At 44.0% G+C, this 21,089-nt stretch overlaps 1 protein-coding gene across 1 annotated transcript; it reads right to left on the bottom strand.

Annotated features, from left to right (window-relative positions):
- Nucleotides 1-18,631: 18,631 nt before the first annotated feature.
- TMEM158 (transmembrane protein 158) lies at nucleotides 18,632-20,287 on the bottom strand. Its single transcript, XM_066192749.1, has one exon. The coding sequence runs from the start codon at nucleotides 20,189-20,191 to the stop codon at nucleotides 19,223-19,225; it is 969 nt and encodes a 322-aa protein (XP_066048846.1). The 5' UTR covers nucleotides 20,192-20,287; the 3' UTR covers nucleotides 18,632-19,222.
- Nucleotides 20,288-21,089: the final 802 nt, after the last annotated feature.

Here is a 21,089-nt window from a genome sequence, read left to right as displayed (position 1 = left end):
GAGAGAGTGAAGCAGAGCAAGTGAAAAAAGGGAAGGAAAATATCATGTGTAGGCTCAAAGGTAAAGGCTGTTTTTCTCACTGATAATAAATGTGCCAAGAAGGCTGAATTCATTTTAAAAGGTCATTGGGAAAAAAAGTCAGATGAAAAACGTTTTGATAATTGAAACCCAAAGTTTTGTGCATGTTATTTCATCCTGGGTTTCTGTCAGCTCAGCCAAACATTTTCTGGGCAAGCAGCCTTGCAGCTTGTAAAGGAGCCTGTCTCAAAGCCAGGATCCCCAGATCCCTGCTGGAAGCAGCTCTGCTCAGCTCCATCAGGTAGACATAGCCAGGGCTAAAACAGTTCAGCAACCTGGGGAACTGCTTGCCCTGGGATTGGGAAAATACTCAGGGCTCAGCTAAAAAAGCTGGAAGTGGGGTTGTGGTTGAGGTTTTCCCTATTTCAAAGTGTCTGGATTTCCCTTCATTCCAACAGGCAGAATGTTATTAAAAAAAAATAAGTTGCAATGCTAAATTTTTAGGGTTTTTTGCCTGAAAAATTACGAATCAGAATGCTAAGGTGAGGAACTTTTCATGCCTCATTCAATCCTAGTGGGTACCTAAATTGATTATTGTAGGAAATACTTTTTTGTCAGTGAGAGTCTCTATGCTTTAGTAGTTTAGGAGCCTCTATGCTTATTGAAGTTTCATGTTCAATGTTTTGAATAATTCAGGCAGAAAAAATATTTTGAAAATGTCAGTTCATTTTACTTTGAGATTTTGGTGTTTCATTCTGCTGTGGCATTGTAAAGCTAAAGGAAGCAGAGGAAAACACTTGGTAATGTCAAATCCTTCACTACATTTGGCAGTGCTGTGGGGAAATCCACACCTTACTACTCATAGAGTTGGAACCCACCTGCCCTTTACCCACCTAGCCTGTCACCACCAGGTTAGGGAGTTGCTGGCTTAGTGTAATGTCAAATATTTTCGTGTATATTTAAGGAAGTGAATTTTGGAGACACAGCATTCAACTCAGAGATCAGGAAGTGCAACTCTGTCCTCCCACCTCTAGGGTGTATGCCTCAAAATGCTGGGCTTCCCTGGGAAGGGGGAAGAATTATCATGACGCTGTCAGTCTTCAATATCCAGAACAAAAAGTGTGATACTGTACCTGAATATGAATAATTTTGGAACTTTTTAAAGAAACAGGAATATCACCTTTCCTCTTGCTCCCCTGCAGCTGTGTTCCACATTCTGCTGCTCAGACTGTAGCAAAAGCTGCTGAAGGCCTCTCTGAAAGCTTTATAAATTTTTTCATTTAATCTGAAACAGCTTCTCAGCCCTTTCTTTTGGTGTGGAAAACAATGCTTGATTTTAGGGTCAGTCCAAAAGGTATAGTTCTTTACTGAATTATCATCCTGTAGTAACACAGTGCATTATTTCATGCTCCCTCAAATGGCTTTCCACCAGGCAGGAATGAAACACGTATCCTTCCTTTGATTTCTGTTCAGGCATCCTGCTGGTGATAGCAGCCAATTAGCTATTTGCCATAGGATGGCAGCATCCTGAATGCATATCTCAGCTGGTGAATCATTTGTCTTCTGAAATCTACACTCTGCACCTTCTGGATATAGTTCACACCCCAGTCTAACATACTGGAGTAACATGGGCTGCCAGCATCATATCTGCAAATATCAAATCTGCAAATATAAAAACGCGAAATATTTTAATCTGTGGGCTTGGTTCTGACACAAAAAACATACAGACTTTTTTCCCCGTTGTCCTCCCACTTTGAAAGACCCTTCTCAGCTTGCTATGGCTGTCATGTAGAGGACAAGGCATTCACAAATCCTTCTTATTGACTGCTTTTCTCAGCAGTAGTTTTCAAGGGTCTTTCCCCAGTGTTGTGCAAGTCCCTCCAGGTGACGTGTCACAGAAGACCTTCAGGCTGCTGGAAAAGCCTTACGTAGAAGCCAGTGTGATTTTAGAGCCAGAGCCAAGACATGGTTTGTTTCCATTTCCGGGGCTGCAATCCTGCCCTAGCAGGAGGAGTGACAAATGCTGTCCATGAGAGAAGAGTGTAGTACACTCTTACATTGAGTAAGAAAACAAATGTTAATTATGTAAGCTAAAAAAAACACCCCACCTAGTGCACAGGGAAAATGACAGACAACTGCTGAATTTTCCTACTAGTGCACCTCACTCCATTTTATTGCTAGAGCTTTTTATAAGAAGAGTTAAGCTGCTCACATATGTCAAGATTTGCCAGGGTTTTCATTTTTAAAGTTGTGCCAGAGGGGCAGGTGGCAAAGGAGCCTGACAGTGGTTTATCCATCTTTAACATGAAGTGGAACCGTCATGTTCTGGCAAGGAGGCTAAACGGGGGAGTCAAGTCATCACAGCACGTAGTTTCTTGCTCAGCCTCCTCATACTTCGCCTTTACTCCCCTCTGGACAAGCCATTTAACTGCAGTCATCTTTAGTTGCTTTATTTTTGTGTTAGAGACAGAAATATCTGTGCCCTGTTTCCATGCCTACTCATATTTACAGAGTTTATTCTGAAATCCCAAGCTGAAAAATCAAAGGAAAGGCTTGATAATAATGTGACAGCAAAGCAACTACACCTCCAGCATCCGTTGTTTTGCCCTGAGTCTTTTCTTCCAGGAGAACAGTTATTCAGAAAGAGAGGTCAATAGAACTCTAAACACAAGCAAACTGAATGGTTCATATTTCTTATTGTCTTTAATGATGTTCAGTGACATGAAATTGTTACCATGGAAACTAGTTTAACAAAGGTATTACATGTGCTGTTTCCAAGGTTCAAGCAAGGCTCCTGCCTCTACCAGTGAAGTTTTAGAGGAAGAAATGACTTCTCAGTGTCTTCATGGGCCAAACAGTAGGTCTCTGCAAACCCCTAGTCCAGTAATTAGATGTTTGTGGGACTTCACACAAATAGGACATCCACTGTTCCCAGCTCCTTCCCTTTTAAGTAATCAGTATAAAATTAAGATACTATTAGTTGAAGACCCTTCAGGAAATGCTAGAACTGAGTATGGCAGGAAAATGGACCTGCCAAACTAATTATCTTCTTCTGGTGCTTTGCTGTAGGCTGTTTTAGAACAGAAGAGACATGGTCTGGACTTTCAAGATGGGGTTCATCTAACAAAAGTTAGATGCTGAGAAAACAGAATATCCTGCATGTTCATGTGTCTGATGATGAACCTCCTCTCATTTCCAAAAGACATATCTCCATGGAACGTGCTTCTGAATTCCATCCAGAGTTTATAGGAGGCGATTTATTCTTCACAGGATATAATTCCTGTTATAATCTATTCCTATTCCCTTCTTCATAGAATTATATTAAATATCATGGAGAGAGAGAGGGAGGGGGGAGTCCTGTGGCAATCAAGGTTAAGGGATTTGCTCGGGTGTTCCAAAAGCAGCAGTGGCTGTGAGGTAGGTACAGTGGCAGGATCATTACCAGGGTAAGCACAGCTTTGTAGGAAGTCTACAGAGCATGTTACACCCCAGGATGGACTGGCTTAGGAAGGCCAGCCTGCACAGGAGATCCCTGAGGACACAAATTTGAAAGTCTAGAAAATAAGAGCTCCTTCAAGGAGATTGGAAGGATGTAGGTTTTTAGCCAAAGAGAGCACTGAAGAGTGACAGAGAAAGGGATTGCTTGGTTGGGGAAGGGGTGTGGTTAGAAGGACAAGGAATAATGGGTTTAAATTACACCTGGTGACATTAAGATTTGGCTTTAAGGGTGGGATTCATCTAAGCAAGTACAGACATCCACCATGTAAGTACTCCATTTAGGTTCCATCTGTAACCGTGGAAAGAAAGAGTCACTGACAGAGGACTGATCATCTCATCCTAAAATAGACATCTAAAATAGTGCTTTCACAACACCTCGTGCTTTTCATCCACAGCAAAGCAACCTGTTTCTTGCACCCAGCACTTCCAAACTGGCTCCTGCTCTCACTAAACACTAAAGTTTGCAGATGAACCACATATGTGGGAGGGGGGTGCCAGGGGCTGCTAACCCCCCTTATCCTCATTTTCTAAGGTAAAGAGCAAACCCTGGAGCAGGCTGAACTGCTGCATCCAATTAGTGCTGTGACCAGGATCATACTTAGCAGTTGTAGTACATCCCCGTGAGTGCCAATGTCCATGTTAGAAAGACCATGTGTTTATGAAGAACAGAAATGTCCCTGTTTCATCTTGTCCTGTGCTGGGAATTGGCCCTGGGTCATTCTTCCTATGAATCTTTTCAGAAGGACCAAGGGAAATAAAGGAAGAGGGAGTGTTACCTTGGTGAAGGGCAGGTTTTCTCTTGCACTTTAAGCTGAAGGCACAGCACAGATGTCTGTGCACATAGTGGTTTTTGAGACATGGAGAATTTGTGTCTGATGACAAGGTTCTATATAATCAAAGAATTACAGGTTAAGTTGTCAGAAGATAATCAAATTCAATGACTCTCAAAACAATACCTTCCCTTCAACATATTGAGTTCGGTTCCAGATATGAACCTATGCTATGGATAAGCCACCCTGCCTTTCTCTGATGAGCTTCCATACATTTCATCAGAAACAATAAATAAATAAACACCACCCAAAGGAGCAAAGAAACAGCTATAAGCAGTACACAGAAATCAGGTCAGCACAGTGGTACTTGTAAAACACAGTAAACACATGTTACACCACCAGCACAGGCATTAAATCAATACATGGGAAGATGAGATGTTATCAGGAGGCAAGAAGCTATAGATTTCTTCTGTTTTAATTGTATTTCTGCAACTCTGTAAGCTGTTAGAGGTGAGTAAATATGCCAGTGCAGAGGCCTAATGATAACTTACTCTAGCATTTCTGTAACACTTTTCATCTTCAGAATGCCACCTGTCTGAGACATGTAGGTAAATATTAACCCTGCTCTGCAGCTGACTTATAAATAAGCTATTGGCAGGCAGGCTGCAGAGACTAATTTATAGCTCAGCAGTGGGGAGTCACTTGGTCTGCCTGCACCCAGGAGTAATTTCATACTGCCTCCAATCCTTCTCCAGCCTGTAGATGGAGGTGTCCTGGTCAGGCAGCTGCTGCTGTAGGAGGGTAACGGATAGCTGGCTGCAGGAGCCTACCAGCCTCCTTGCTTTTGGATTTCATGGCCAGCCCCAGGATGCCAGGTCAGTTTGTGCCCTGACATTTTACCAATTGCTAGGGACACCCAGGACTATTTTGTTTTACATATGGAAGAGATTTCTTTTACTTGCTAAAGAACAAAAAGGTCCTGACCTCAATTTCTCTAGTGCAAATCAGGAGAAACGATGCTGGAACCACTGGGGTTGCCGAATTAGAAGCAGAGTGGTTACAAGGGAATAATTCCTTGTTATTTATTGATCACACAGAGGATTCAATTCTTCCTGTGTTACAAAGAGTCAACCAGAGAAGAAAGGACATTTCATTAAAGAAATAAATGTTTGGGCACAATTGTTCTAGAGGTTAAGGGACTACACAACAAATGATGTATGGCAATTTTTAACATCTTTCCTACTAGGCTAATAGCACTGTAATACACAACATCTATCCTTTCCTAATTCACTACAAATAGTTAAAAATCAGGTCTTTACAGACAAACAGGTGATACTTTCTGGACACAGTCATTGTCCTAACTGTTCTTGCTGTCTTGGAAACAGGATAATCATGGATAGGTGCACAGGGGCTGTGGGGTGGATGGCATCCAACCATGTGGGTGCTGCCGTGGGCAGTCAGACTGTGTGCAGAGGGAAGCAGCCAGCAGAGCATGACAGGACAGCTCTGCTCCTGGAGGGGAAAAGCTGGCACAGGGATTTGGTATGCAGGCTAAAGCACACACATACTGAGATAATAAAACTGATTTGGGTAAGTCTGTTGAGCCTGCATACACTGAGGGGTTCATGGTGCTTTACGCCACTGTGCATTAATGGGACAACTGGTGAATGTGGTGGATGCACATTTTCATTCCTTTTCTGCTTTTTAACTTGCCAATGAGTCACTTTTGCTCATTGCACAGGCCAGTCTTTGATGGCATCATTAGTCTGTGATTACATCATAAATCACACTGGTGTTAAAGCAAATACCCATCTTTGTAGAGCAAACAAAGATGTGCCTTGTGAATACCTGTATTTTTGTCTCTGTCTTCCTTGTGAAAGCAAGATATATACAGTCCCATTTTTCTCTGATGTACTTTAGAGAAATCACTCATTTTATTTGCAGTAGCTACCTAAATTTTCTTGTTTGCTGCTTTTAACTTTATGAATTATTTACATTCAAAATTAATCATGGGTCATGTTGAGGTAGAGAAGAGAACAGCTATCTGTTCTAAAGGAGCAAGTCCTTCCGTCTTCCAAGTCTCCCATCTGAAAAACTCATATCCCAAGAGTCAGGTCAGGAGCATGGGGTGACCAGAGGAGGTAGTGAAGGATGCAGTCAGGGATCAAGCAAGGTCAGGTGAAGCGGTTGAGAACAGAGAAGCAGGTCAGAGCTAAGGTGCTCAGAGGCAGAAGCAGCACACAGGGCCAAAAAGCAGGAGACTAAAACAATGACCAGCAGCAAGAATCTGGAGCATAACAGCAGCCAAGAGCTGGGCTAAGCAAACTCAGGGCATCCCAGAAATTGCCCAAGTCTAGGGGCTGGTGACCAACTGCAGCTCGACTGTCCAGGACCAACAGATTGGACTCAGAATACCCCTGACATTCTGGAGCAAGAGAAGAAGTGAGGTAGTCAGAGATCGCCTTCAGAGCAGTGCAGCAATGTCACTGCACCTCTTAAGCTGCACTGTGGTAAACTGGAAGCATGCAGCTGGAGACTTAGTTGGGTTCCTATGAGGAATCATCAAGGTGCCACGGGCTGGGTTTGCTGCTAGAACACAGCTTTGGTATTGGCTTGTGTGTGCAGCGCATCAGAATGGGCTGGCTGAAGTTTACACAAAGGTGCACTCATGCTCGGATGGGAAAGCCTAGTAGTAAAACCGTACACTGTCTACGTCTTCTCACAGGTCAACCGCATGTAAATCATGTTACCATTCATATACTGGGTAGTCCCTCACAGGGCTTTCATTAATACTGCCTCCAATTATTATTCAAACACATGCTTTTGCTGTCCATCTCATACATTGTTTTTTTTTACATTTCTCAATATGCAGAAGGTAATCTGATTGCAACTTTGACCTTTAAGACAAGGCATAGCCTGTTTTTTAAATGCCATTCTCAGTATAATGTACACATAAATGTAACCTTATTAAACACTATTACTATTACTATTACTGGTTATTAATGACATGAGGCATAAATATCTGTGCACAGAGACCATAACCAGATGGACTCCTGAATTAAAATACCAGTCATATTACTGATAATCACTCAGACCTTTGGGCACAAGCAATGCTCACCTTACAGAGTTAGAGACGGGAATGGATTCTTCTGTGAGAACAGTTGTGGTAGTTGCTTCATTTTGCCACCATCTTCAAAAAAGTGCTCAGAGAAATGAAAATTCAGAATATGCAATCAAATACATTACAAGAATATAGTTCTACTCAAAGACATTGTACATAGAATATTCTGATATGTGGGTCAGGGAAAACAGGAAACCATCAAAGTCACGGTGGGGTCCAGCAGCCAAACCACCAATGGGGAAAAATAACTTAGAGAAGGAAGTGTGCAACCTTGAAAATGCAAGAAACCTGGAGAACTGAAACAGGCAATGTGAACACAAATGTTTGGATTCCGCTTGCACAGCACCTTAAGGTGCAAACAACTTCAGAAAATCTTGCTCAGTTGAAACACTTTTTAAAAATTCTGGCTCCCTCGAGTACCTAACAAAGTGAAAACATGACAACATGACTGAACATGGCAGGACTAAGACAGTGACCATCCCCCTGTACTCAGCACTCACACACCTTGAATCCCGTGTTCAGTTTTGGGCCCCTCTCTACAAAAAAGACATTGAGGTGCTGGAGTGGGTCCAGAGAAGAGCAACAAAGATAGGGAAGGGTCTGGAGCACAAGTCTTATGGGAGGCAGCTGCAGGAGCTGGGGTTGTTTAGCCTGGAGAAAAGGAGGCTCAAGGGAAGCCTTGTCACCCTCTAGAACTCCCTGAAAGGAGCTTGTAGCCAGGTAGGAGTCTGCATTTTCTCCCAAGTAGCAAGCAACAGTACAAGAAGAAAGGGCCTCAACCAGGTAAGGTTTAGATTGAATGTTAATTAAAGTTTCTTCCCAGAAAGGGTTGTTAAGTGTTGGAACAGGCTGCCCAGGGAAGTGCTTGAGTCACTGTTCCTGGAGGTATTTTTAGACATGTAGATGTGGCACTTCATGGACATGGTGTAGCAATGAACACGGGGACATGCAAGGTTAATGGTTGGACTTGAGGATCTTAGAGTCTTTTCCAACCTAAGCAATTCTATGATTCTATGGAAACTAGGGTTAATCAGAGCAGCTATGAGTGCCTCTTTAGACCAGCCTGAACACGATGATTGTGCTGCTTTGTCTGAAGCAGCACTCACACTGACAGCCTTGGCAGCACCATGTGGCAGCTCTCACCAAGCAGCCACACCAGGAGAGCACCTCCTCAGACCTGGGCCAGCTGTCTGCTCTACGTGCCCACAGCTCATGGACACACATAGAGCTGTGCCTCAGAGGTGGCACAGGGATGACCCTGCCACAGCAATGGTGACTGCTGCCCTCAGCCCTTGGCCTGCCTCTCTCTCAGAAATTTCATCCTCCTGCTCCCCCAGGAGAAGATGCAGATGTGTCAGCTCAGTGTGGTTAACTGCAACACATGGGGTGAGTCAATACGAGGCACAGGCTGCTGTGTGGTACTTCCCATCAATAATGTTCTTATGGGATCTATTTTTTCAGCACATATATATGTATTCTATACTTTCTCTGAAGTAACTCAAACCCCTACATTTCAGTTGTCTGAAATAACATAAAAAACTATGGTAATATGGAAAGTTAAACCCCTCAAATTCAAAACAGAGGAGCTGATATATCCTCCTTGCCTCATGCTTTATCCAGACTGACTGCTCAGTGCTTTGAACTGACAAATAAAGATCAATTTCTCAAAATCATTGCAGCAAACGTTGATTTAATTTTTCTCTGAAGTCACACTCCACTTTTTACAACAGGCAGCGTAAGGAAACATCCAGCACACTCTGTTCCTGTGCTAACTCCAAGCCTAGTATTGCTTGAAGAAAGTTTTTGCTGAATTGCTCACATATTCCACTGCTTCCTGAATAACTACAACTATAAACATGCTGAGTAAAACTAGACAGTACAGCAGCTGTAGAAACCAAAGGCAAGAAAATGAGGATGGTCAAAGCAAAAGAACATTTTGTACCTTTTAAACCCTAATAATCAAGACAATCTTGTAGGTAGATGAAATATGCTGGTATCATTGAGGAACTCAGAGTAGTAGTTGGAAAATATTTTATGGGCATTGTCATGAGCAGCTGGTTTTACTGTAACTGTGGGATTGGAATATATTAGGAAGCAACTATGCACAATGGTTATTTGCCAAGCAATAGCACACAAAACATGCTTGGGAACTTGCTGTGAATGCTTTCTATTTCTACAGTCAACCTGTAGCCCTCAACACTGAGGATTCTGGTATTTAAAATATATTACAGAAATTTATTAACTCTTTGGTGTTTTCCAGCTCATGAGCCCTCTGAATATCATTGTCAGAAGGATTTATCTGTGCTTTTATGCAGTTTTTTGGTCAGAAATGTCATTAACACTATTCATCCTCCTAGGCTTTGCATTATCTTTTTATATTTAACGAAAGAAACACAGCAATAGAGACCACTTGATTGACACAAAGATATTAAAGATAGTGCAGTTATCAGATGAATCACAGGCAATTTGATGAAATTAATTGGGAAATGCTCAAAAAGTGATCCTATTCCTGTCACTATGTTAAAAGACTTTCTGATCATGCAGTTAAGGGGGGCCGTTCTCATGGCAATCAGCAGGAGTTACAAGCACAGAAAAAGGCTCCTGTTTTGTTTTTGAATAACTGGATCATTCAGCGTCTGTGCTTCAGGGGGTTTGTTTTTCTTACACGGGTAAAGTCTCTGATTTCTGCTTCACTGTGCTCTGCACATGTAGGAAAACAGATTAGCCAATGTTGTTTTCCTTCTGCACTTTGTGTGTGGGAGGAGAGTAAATCTCTCTGACCCATTCCACCCACAGCACTTCAGTTAGCATTGGGCATCACTATTATCAATCTCACTGGCTGAATTCAGGGAACTCAGAATTGTCATAAGCATGAAAAATTCCAGCTGCAGGAAGAAAATAAGAGTTGTCTTGTTCTGTCTTAGCCCAGCATGGGCTGATGCCTTTAAGTGTTACAACGGGCATCTCATGGGGAGAGGAGATGAGTCTCTGTTTCAGAAATGGAGATAAGTAAGTGACATTTTGGAGGATGGGTTTTGTCATAGGCAATATGCTCTAACATTAGGATAGCTAGAGCAAAGCCTAGGAAATTACATTTTATATGCAGGACAAAGAAGTATTCCCAGGTAGTATCTACAGATTCTTAAAAAAATAACCAGTCAATTCTGAAAAAAATTAAAAAGTCAAACTCTGAAAAAAATAATAAAGCAAGCCAAAAAAGCCTGTAAAACTCTGAGTACAGGATAAAGACTTCCATACATGGCTCATGTAATGCACAGACACTGCTTGACAGCTCAGCTAAAGATCTTTTCTGTTCAAAATGACTTTTAGGCCAAGCCTTATTTCATTTCCAAAATGGTGGATATGGCTTTCCTTAGCTGCCCCACACGGACCTATAAGGAAGGTCCACAGCCACCGCGTTGCAGAGCACTCCATAGGCGTGGAATGCAACCAACTGAGTAAGAGGAATGAGGTCTGCTGGAGGTGGTCCTTTCCATGAAGAGCTACCAGTACTGCTATTTTAGTTTTTGTGAGAAACTGCTGCTTGCATGGGCTTGCTGTAAATTTATTCACAGCAACATCCACCACAACTGTGTTTCCAGGAAAGAAGGAAAGGTCATGTGTGGCTGGAGTGGAGTACAAAGGGATAAGACATCAATCTTCATGTTCTCAGCCCCTAAGCAACCCTACAAAAACAGAGCAGGAATTGAGGTGCCATGGGAAATGCACATCTTAGGGACTGGATGAGATGTTGCATATAAACATGATGCCCCAAAAGTGGGTTTCTCCATGTTAAGTAAACTATGCGACCCTGCATCATTAAGTGCTTTACATGTCCTGGAGGAAATGAAAAAAAAAAAATTCAAGAATTCATACTAAGTATTGCCTGAAGAAAGTACTCTCCAGTTTCCACTTAAGAGCAACTACATTTCTGGCATAATTAGGCATAGCTCATATTCTCCAGAGAAAATGTGATGAAACACAAAGTGCAAGAAAAGAAATGAAATAGACCCATGATTAAATCTCCACCAGCTACCTCCACACTAAATCTTTCATACATTCACCTCCTAAAAAACATTTCTTACACTTCGGGGGATTCTTTCATATTCTTTTGGATTAATTAGAATCTCTTCCACTAACATTCATTACTTAGTAATGATTTGTTTTAATACATGTGCTCACCTATCAATGGGAAAAACATTTCCAGAGTACAACTATTGCCTGGCTAAATTGTGATCAAAATTGTGCAGGATGCCTTAAATTAACAACACAAGACTCTATACATGCCCTTCAGTAAAAAATAAACACAGAAGGAATAAAATCATGTTCATGCTTTGCATTTTCATTGTGCTTCACATGCTCAAAATGCCGTATGGATTTACCTGATTAATCCTTTCACTGTCCATATGAAAAGTAAAAATATTATTTTGTCCACAGCTAAAGGGACACAGACAAGTTTTCATAAGGCCTGAACCTCACAAGCCCCTGTCAGAGCTGTACACATTTATCATCCAATAAAAGGAGGGCTGTGGTGAATTAGCCTAGCCACTCAGCCATTTACTAGGAAAGCCAGAAGGCTACTAGACTAACACTTGAAAAGTCTGCCAGATCTGTTGCTCATACAACTTTCCCATGGCCCATAATCCAGGGCAACAGTGATCACTCTCTGCAGAATACAAGATTTAATTGAAAAGTAATGGTTTTTTGGCCCTGTGGCTGCATACCTGACCCAAGTGTAACTTCCAATGCTGGTCCACTCCTAAGTGAGATCATTTCTGCTCTGGCTGTGAGACACCCACCTTTGGTTAGAGCAGAAGGCAGGATGAGACACTAAGATTTCAGTTGAGGATATGTGGGAAAACCGACATGTGAGGGCTCCCATGATGCACGAGATAGGGTTTTGGGCAGGTAGTAGAGGGTGATTCAGAGACAGGACTTTGAGAAATTAAGGAGGAAGGAACCCCTCAAATGGGTCTACTTTTAACTTACCAGAAGACAAAATAACTTAGGTCCCTTGCTCAGTGTCTGGGGCAGATGTGTGGAAGAAGTCCTGTGATGACAGGACTGGTGAGAGAGACAACTTTGCACTTGGGTTTTACCCTCAGCACAAGGTTTCCTGTTCATCTTTGCCCTAGAAGTGTCATACACCAAAGGCATGAGAGGTACAGTCTGAATGCGTGGGAGGCAGAGTGGAAAAGCGGAAGAAACTGACAGCACAGTTTCCTGAAGTACTTTTTTAGGGCTTGATAACAAAAGACATACCTGTGAGAGAGACAGATGGGAAATCTGAAGGCAGAAAAGGTCAAGATAAATACATGCTATGGAAAGAGAGAAGGGAAGAGGGACATACCAAGTGAGAAAGAAGAAATCTAAAGAGTGATTAATTTTCAATGACAGAAGACAAATGTAGTGAAACTTTGGAAACAATGAAGATAGACACAAAAAAGGGGAACATTCTGTAGGTAGTCATTAAAATGTTTGAGTGAGAAAGTATTGGCAATATAAATCAGAATGCCATCCACAGCATTCCAGCACGTAGTCTTGTCTGCAGCAGTGACCTGACCCATCCTGGGACACACAGTCACAATCAGTATTGCTTCATTTCAGGTGGAAAGCCTTTATACAGTTATGATGAACATTCTTGTGTTTGACAATGAAAAGCATATTTTTGGTATGGATCAGTGCAAGATGTGATGGAAGAACCAGAGCTATTCCATAAAAATGGCGTTTTAGCATGTTTTCCTTACAATCTCGGAGAACATAGGAAGCAAAATTAGAGTAGAATCAGAACCACAGAATTACAGAACAGCATAGAATCTGCTGAGGCAGAAGGGACCCAGGAAGACAACCGAGTCCAGCTCCTGATCCTGCACAGGACAACTTCAAAAAACACACCATGTCTCTGAGAGCATTGCCCAAACTCTTCTTGAACTCTGGCAGGCTTGGTGTTATGACCACTTCCCTGGGGTAGAATAGAAAACATATGCATGAAAGTGCCCTGCCATTTTGTTGTTTAGGTGCCAGCAACAGAGAGAGTGAACTCTCTTTTTATTAATGATATGCTGGTGTAATTTCCTAATTTTTCTTATGCCCCAAGTTTCTTTCCAGGCTTTTATTCTCTTTTGCCACTAGTGTGCCACTGGGGCCCAAAGTGCTATCAGTTGGTCAAGCAAAGAACTGAAAAGTTTGTATATGGAAAGACTGAATATGAGGTACGTAATTAAGCCCCTAATTCACCTTGTGCCAGTTTGCTTTTTTCTCTATGATCTTAAATGATGTCTTTTTCCCAGCTAGTACTTTGCAACTTCTTTGCAGGATGTGCTGGCACATTTACTCCCTTTTGTGCTTTTTCTATGTCTCTCTTATATTTTTTTTTTCCCCACGATCTTCTTCTGTATCTCCATTTAAACCACTTCATGTTGCTTAGCAACGCCCAGAATGACACCAACAAGGTACAATCCCACTCACTAACAAGTCTCACCTTACAAGGAACACAAATATAATTTTACTTCACGCTCCCAGTGAATTCACTTCCTCGGAATGGCACTGATCTCTTATTTATGTCTCATTAAGCTGATGTTCTCTACAACAGCTAAGAACAAGTCAAACATGCAGAAACAAACAGTGTTTCATAGGATATTTGCATCTTCCAGTTTTGCTCTGTTTTGTTCTGACATTGTTAACCTGCTCAGATAATACAAGAGTGAAAATAAGAGATAATATTTTAAATCCTTGTTTTCCAAATGTGCAGATCCAGGGACTCTGATATAAATGCTCAAACTGCATTTTGAACGGTTCGTAACACTCAGTTACGAACCCAAACTTCATAAAAAAGTTGGAGATGTGATTGTGACACTGAAGCCCATCCACAGATCTAATTAGACACCATTCAGATATTTCCAATAAACATCTTTAATATCCTAAATTTTATACCAGACTGCTTTCTTCCTCAGCACAGTAGAACAGAAACACAACAAATGGGCTAAGCTACTTTTTATTATTTATGATGATTTACAATTATTTTGGACAACTTATTTATTCAGAACTATTATGAAGATGGGACAAGAAATACAATAACTTATCTGTCAAAAGCTGTTATCAGTTCCAAATCACTGAAGAGAATTTTTTTTTCCACAAAAAAATCACACACAAAATCACAACATGAAACACTCAAATGCACTTCTGATCTTCACTGAAATGTTCAGCTTCTGAGGGAAAAATGAAAACTGTTTTTTTTTTGTTTGAAAATATGCTTTTAAAAATCAGTTACTGATTTAAAAGATTTTTTTATAATTTGAAATCTGAATACATTTGGGATTTGATATTTACATGTTTTCCCAGAATTATTACAAATGTTTTTTGCAAAGTCAAGGCCTCTCCCTGAAATAGACTGGGAAAAAAAATACATTTATTCTGTGAAATTCCTTGAAAAATAACTGACATTTTCATACTAGCTTCAGAAAGAAGCCAACTTCCAAACTAGCAAGGCCCTACATTGGACTGAGAAATCCTGGCTTTGGATTTACAAACTACATGTATAAAAACCAAAAAGGAACAAGAACATAATTCCTACCCTTACATATATATATATATATATATTCAAAATAAATCCTTTGATCTCCAGTCCTACAGAACTTCAATTAACTATTTGATTTCACTAGGCTTTTGTTCGGCCCCTGGGATCATGCAATGTCAGCCCTGGAGATACGTTTATTCAGCAGGCAGATGTCATGATGAATAATACTTATTCAGCCAGCTAGAACTTTTAATTAAGTTTTTTTAGGGTCGGGTTCAGTAGCCCTTACTCATATTGAATAACATTCACTGCACAAATAGTCCTGCTGTTGCATTAATCATCAAAAGCACTGGTGAACTAAGCCCTGGATAAGTAACAACTCCTAGATTTAACCTAGTATGGCAATTTTGCCCCAAATATCCAAATACTTCCTGACATACAGAAATGCTTGATTACTGACAACCTATTGAGCAACAGTGTGCTTACATAATATATAACTATTATTACACTGTACTACATTTTTGTATTTTTATTCTTGGAATCAATGTGGCACTAAGTAACAGCAAAACTGTGTCCATGCTAAAACTACATATTCCTCTGTATACTTCCACTTCTAACACATCTGTGAAACATAACTAAGAAAACAGGCGAGAGATTAAATTCTGAGGTCTGAATATACAGAAAAAATTGTACCAGTCTAACACTAGCATACAAGCCCAGTACCTTCTAATGCTGAATGTTGAGATCGTTCCTGGTATGAAAACAAAAATAAGCAAGAGAGTTGAATTACGTTTTAGAAAGTAAGTCAAGAAACTCCCTCTGTTCCTAGAATATCCCTTGCTTTCCAACAAACACTCATATGTAAATAAAGTCAGGATAACTCACCAGGAAATATGATCCAACAAATAGTGAAGAAAAATCAGTACTATTTCCTCAGTATTATTTGTTTCTCATCATCCCTTTTCCCACTTCTGCTTTAACTTTCTGTTCTACACAGTGAGTCCTCATATGTAGATAGATATATACAAATATATGCCCTTCCCTGAGTACATAAAGGATTATACATGGTGACTAGTCTGCTCTCGTGCTGACTCTGCTACCAGCTGGTCTTAAAAATAAATCCAAATGAACAAAAATGGCTTAGAACTTACTCCAGCTGAGAGACAATAAAGCTCCACTCTCAGCAAAGAAGAAAAGAAGTAGGCATTTCAGTGTCTAAACTTGTAATCTTAAACTAGCTGGCATGCAGATGTATCATTGCACATTGCCCTGGGCTTGCCTCTTCCAGGTTGCATTCACATGAAATTCCCACGGATGAAGGCAAAAGTTACTCAAAATTATAGTTTACTTAGAGTCACAGTAGCAGCCACAGCTACAGGAGCCGAGTTACTGATGTAAGGTGTAACAGTGACTGAAGAAATCTCACAGTTTGCATAGTGCGTTCCCATGGTCTGTTCTTTACAGGAGAAGCCCTGCTGCCACCCCACTGAAAGTCGAGGGTTCAGAAAGTTTAGATCCAGCCTAAAGCCTGTACAGCAGGTAATCCCTGTGCCCCCTGCTGTGCCTTAAACTCCTCTTTAAGGCACAGAAACACGGAAGGACTGGTCTGCCTCTGCGAAGGGAACACGCTTATGCTCTTGGTTACTGTGATCTAAGGCAACACCTTCCCTAACCCGCAAGGGCTCTTTGCACATTGTGTCTGAGATCAGTACTCCCTCAAAACGTTGCAGTTTTTTTATTCTGGACAAAACTTGCCTTTGAAGTTTGTTTAATTTCATCCCTGTGTTCTAAACATTCGTGTCTTAGCAGATTTTTAATAATAGCTCCAGTTACAAGTGTATTTATAGAGGAACTATGAGAAAATCCCTCTCTTGTGTCATGTTTTTCAGGTGAAACAGCAAAATATTCTGAGTGTGGCACTGTCTATTCACAAAGTTTGTATTCAAGCTGATGTTGATAGAAGTTAGAAAAACAAGCAGTTTTGTACCAGTTTTGGTGCCACCTGCTACGTGTCGGAAAGAACTGCAAAATAATAAGCCTTTAATAACTGAAGCTGCCTGTTTCAGACACTAACGCCATTCCCTTGTTTATGTTTATGCAATTCAGAAAAAAAAACAGTATCACATCACTGGTGAAACAAGGATAAGCAAAAAGGAGATTCCACCCTTGAGTTTAAGCACAGGCTGCCTGCACCACAGTGAGGACTATACATCATGAATTAACAAAGCCAGAAAAACTTCAGTAAAAATTGTTAACTCTCTGCCTAAATGCATTTCATTCAAAAGATGAAATTATTCCCTAGCATGGCAACTTTTCTGAGCTCTATTCCATATGTAGAACATTCCTCTTTTGAGAAGCTGTCAGCAGTATCTTCATGTTTTCCTGCCTGCCCTGCCTTTCAGTGTGAAGAAGTGTCTCTGTCACACAGGACATGATAGGCAAAGAATTGCTCTCCAGCATGTCAAATGTCTGACAAGAGTTTGCACAAGGTGGAAATGACACTGTTATACACATCAAGGAAAAAAACGGGCTCTCTAAACTAGGCGTACATGGGCAGGTGCCCTTGGATCAACAGGTCGAGAGAACACTTCCCCACAGTGACCGGATCCTCTACTTTCTGAAAACAGTGCAACTGCAATGTTTACTCAAGTGACAACCACAACAATAGGATTAACAGGAGAAACAGTGGGCGTAGAGGCAGCCTAGTAACATGGAGCATTTTAAAATCTTGATTTATTTCTGCTGTTTGTCAGTCTTTTTCTCTCTGTCTTTTTGTCCAGACAGCATACACATAGAGCATGCATTTATTTTATTTTATTGTCAATTAAAAAATATGGGAATATTAAGAATTTAATCCTTCCAGACTTTTCATCCAGTCATTTCCACCATACATGACGAATACACCAAATTAGCCCCAAGCAAATTCATGCATTCCTAGCAAATTAAATACATCGATGTTGACAAAAAAATGAGAATTTCTATTGCAAATACTTGTCACTGAGCTCATATTTTGGTTTTAGAAACTTCAGCTGGACTAATCATGTCTAAGGCAAATGAACCAACTTTTTATAAGGCTAAACAGTTGGAAGTATACAACAAATTATATTTCAGGCTACACAACTGTCTGCTCAAACAAGAGAGAAGAAATCTTTCTTCTTTGCATGCTTGCACAGCAGCAGCTGGCATCTAGTTCTGGACTGGCAGCTCCTGCCTTCTCAACCCACAGACTTGCTGTGAGCAACCCTGCAGACTGGCAGATGAAAAAGAGGTACAGTATTACTGTGTCTCCAACAAATACACTGCATCTAAGCTGGTTTTGAGGAATGACCTTTGAGGAAGTCAAGAGACTTGCCCCACGCGGTTTAGCACAACTCAGAGTGGGCCTCGTCTTCCCAGGACTGAAGCCACCCGACCTCAAACCGAGTAGAAAGCCGTAGTCTGTGGAGCTGTGCAGAAAAAATTGCTTTGGAGGATCTCTTGCACAACTGTGCCCCCCACCCCTTCCCACCCAACCCTAGCGTAAGCACACAGACCCACAACTGGCAAACACCAGTCAGAAAGGCTTTGGGACTCTCCTTTCGCCACCAACAGCCCTACTAACACCATTTCATGGGGAAAGGAGCTTCGTGGCAGGTTCGCAGACAGGAAGGCCAGCCAAACCCTCTGTTCCACCCTGGAGGAAACAGACCAACAAAAGGCTACAGTGGCTCCAGAAAGAAAACCTCTGTATTAAAAGCCAAATAATGCAGAGCTACAATAATAAATACACACTATCTCAACCAGGAAATACAGTGTAAAAGGTTCATTAAAGTTCAGCTTCAGCAATAACAATATATATACCGCATCGGTTCTCCATTCTGTCAAACAGAGACATCCCTTTCTGTCCATAAAAGAAAAACCCATTCAAACCACATCCTATACAAAAACGCTACTCTGACAACAAATGCAGCCAAATAGGAGGGTCTTTGATTTCCTCCATTTAAATTTTAGGGGGGCTTTTTCTTGCCTTTTTTTTTTGGGGGGGGGGGGGGGAAGGGGTTGTTGGGTGTTTTTTTGTTGGTGGTTTTTTGGGGTTTTTTTTACTAAAAGCTTCGTTTAAAACGGGTATTAAAGATATAAAACGCGGACATATGATTTGGTCCCCTCGGGGCCGCTGCCCTCGGGGCCGGACCGGGCGCTGAGGCGGCCCCACGTCCCGCCGCGCACCTGTGGCACGCTGCAAACAAGAAAAACGCGACAGAGTCCGTCCCGCGTCCCTCCACAGCACAAGTCGAAGAGAAGGGGGGTCACCGGGAGAGGCTACTTGGCGGCGGCGGCGGCGGTGCCGGCGGCGGTGCCGCGGCGCTGCTCCATGCCGTTGGGCAGGAACCCGGCGATGATGGGCACGGGCCAGATGAGGGCGGCCACGCTCCACACGATGATGACCAGAGTCATGAAACACGCTACCAAGGTGGACTCGATGGGCTTGCGGTTCATCCGCCAGCCCGGCTCGCCCTTCAGCTCCTCCAGGCTGAAATCCAGGCAGCAGAAATTCAGCGGCTCCCCTTGCAGCCAGTATTGGCCGGGCTCGGCCGCCGGCGGGTAGGAAAGCGAGGAGGAGGAGGAGGAGGAGGAGGCGGCGGCAGCCGCGGCGGCGGCGGCGGGGGGCTGGGGCGCGGCGCCCCGCAGCCGCCCGACCCGCCTGCTCCGTACCCAGCTGCAGCCCACACAGAGGCGTAAGTCCTGCTGGGCGCCGCCGGCCGCCAGCCCCAGGTGCTCGATGAGCAGCGGCGGCCCCACGCGGTGGAAGGCGGCGGAGAAGAAGGCCCGCCCGTGGCTGTTGGTGGAGAAGAGCAGGAGGTCGCACTGGATGCCCAGCGGGCGGCTCCAGCGCACCAGCAGCGAGCTCAGCATCTGCCGCTGCACGCTGATGTTGCAGTGCGGGTCCTCGGCGGGCTGCGGCTGCCCCTGCGGCTGGGGACGCTGCTGCTGCTGCTCCTGCTGCTCCTGCCCCGGCTGCTCCTGCCCGGAGGTGGTGGGAGCGGAAGGGAAAGGCTCTTGGCTAGGGGCAGCCGGCGTGCCCGGGCTGTCGGTGCTGCCTTCTTCTTTGCTCGCTGCCCCGTCGAGGTCCATCTCGAGGCTGGCCAAGGAGCGGGAGGAGGAGTTGGCAGGGGGCAAGAAGAGCTCCTGCTCCTGCTCCTCCTGCCCGCTGGCAGCCGCCGAGGGGCTCCAGCCCTGGCAGGGCGGCAGGCAGGCGGCCAGCAGTGCCGGGAAGAGCAGCGGCAGCATGGCATTAACTTAGAGCCGGAGAGGAGGGAGAGGAGGAGGAGGAACGGGAGGCTGCATGGCGCTGCCGGCTGCCATCTAGGAAAGCAAGCACAGTGCTCTCGCCGAGCGAGAGAGAGAAAGGGAAGGAGGGTGGAGGCAGGCGAGGGGGTGGGAGCGGGGCTGGGGCTGCCGCGGCTACGAGCCGAGCGAGCCGGGAGCCTCGGTGACGGCAGCGGCTCCCCCCTTCCCCGCCTCCTCCGCCCCCGGCCCGGCCCGGCCCGGCCCGGCAGCGCCCCGGCGGGAGGAGCCGTGCGCCCGCCCGGCCCCGCTGCCGCGCCCGCCGGAGCTGGCCCGGGGCAGCCGCGCTCGCTCCCCGGGGCGGCCCGGCAGCGGCCGCCGCTGTCCCCTCAGCCGGGGACTCTCTCCCCACAGGGACCTCCGCGCCCGTGTCCGAGGGGAGAGCCGGAGCCTCCCAGCTCCACCGCCTCCGTCTCACCCGCGGGGGCTGCCGTGGTGGCCGCCGCTTCCCCTCCTCGGTGGGCAGGGATGAGAAAAAACGACTGGCAGCGGGTAGCGCCCTCCCGCCGCCGCCTCGGGCCGGGGGGGGGGGGCGCGGATCCGGGAATAGAATCCAGGAACCGACTGCACACGCTTGCACTGCGACTTTATGGGAAGGGACCGGGACGGGACTGGGGAGACGCGGAGAAAGAGAGTTTAAACTCGGTGGCTGTGCCCTCCACACTGGTGCCCTCCAAGTCCGGACTCGGCTCCAGGATCTGCTCCCGCAGCCGGGCGTTCAAACCTGGCCTTGGTCCGCCGGCAATCCCACCCATCCGACGGGCGCTGTCTGTCCTTGCAGTAAACATTTAAACGAGGAAGCTGCTTACAAGCAGAACAAAGCTCCTAAGCGTGGTAGCCG

The sequence above is a fragment of the Chamaea fasciata genome, unplaced genomic scaffold (assembly GCF_029207755.1).
Source record: "Chamaea fasciata isolate MVZ Bird 193981 ecotype frontalis unplaced genomic scaffold, bChaFas1.0.hap1 SCAF_1, whole genome shotgun sequence".
Lineage (NCBI taxonomy): Eukaryota > Metazoa > Chordata > Aves > Passeriformes > Sylviidae > Chamaea > Chamaea fasciata.
The sequence above is the reverse complement of the archived record's forward strand: the minus strand, read 5'-3'. Positions and strand labels throughout refer to the sequence as shown.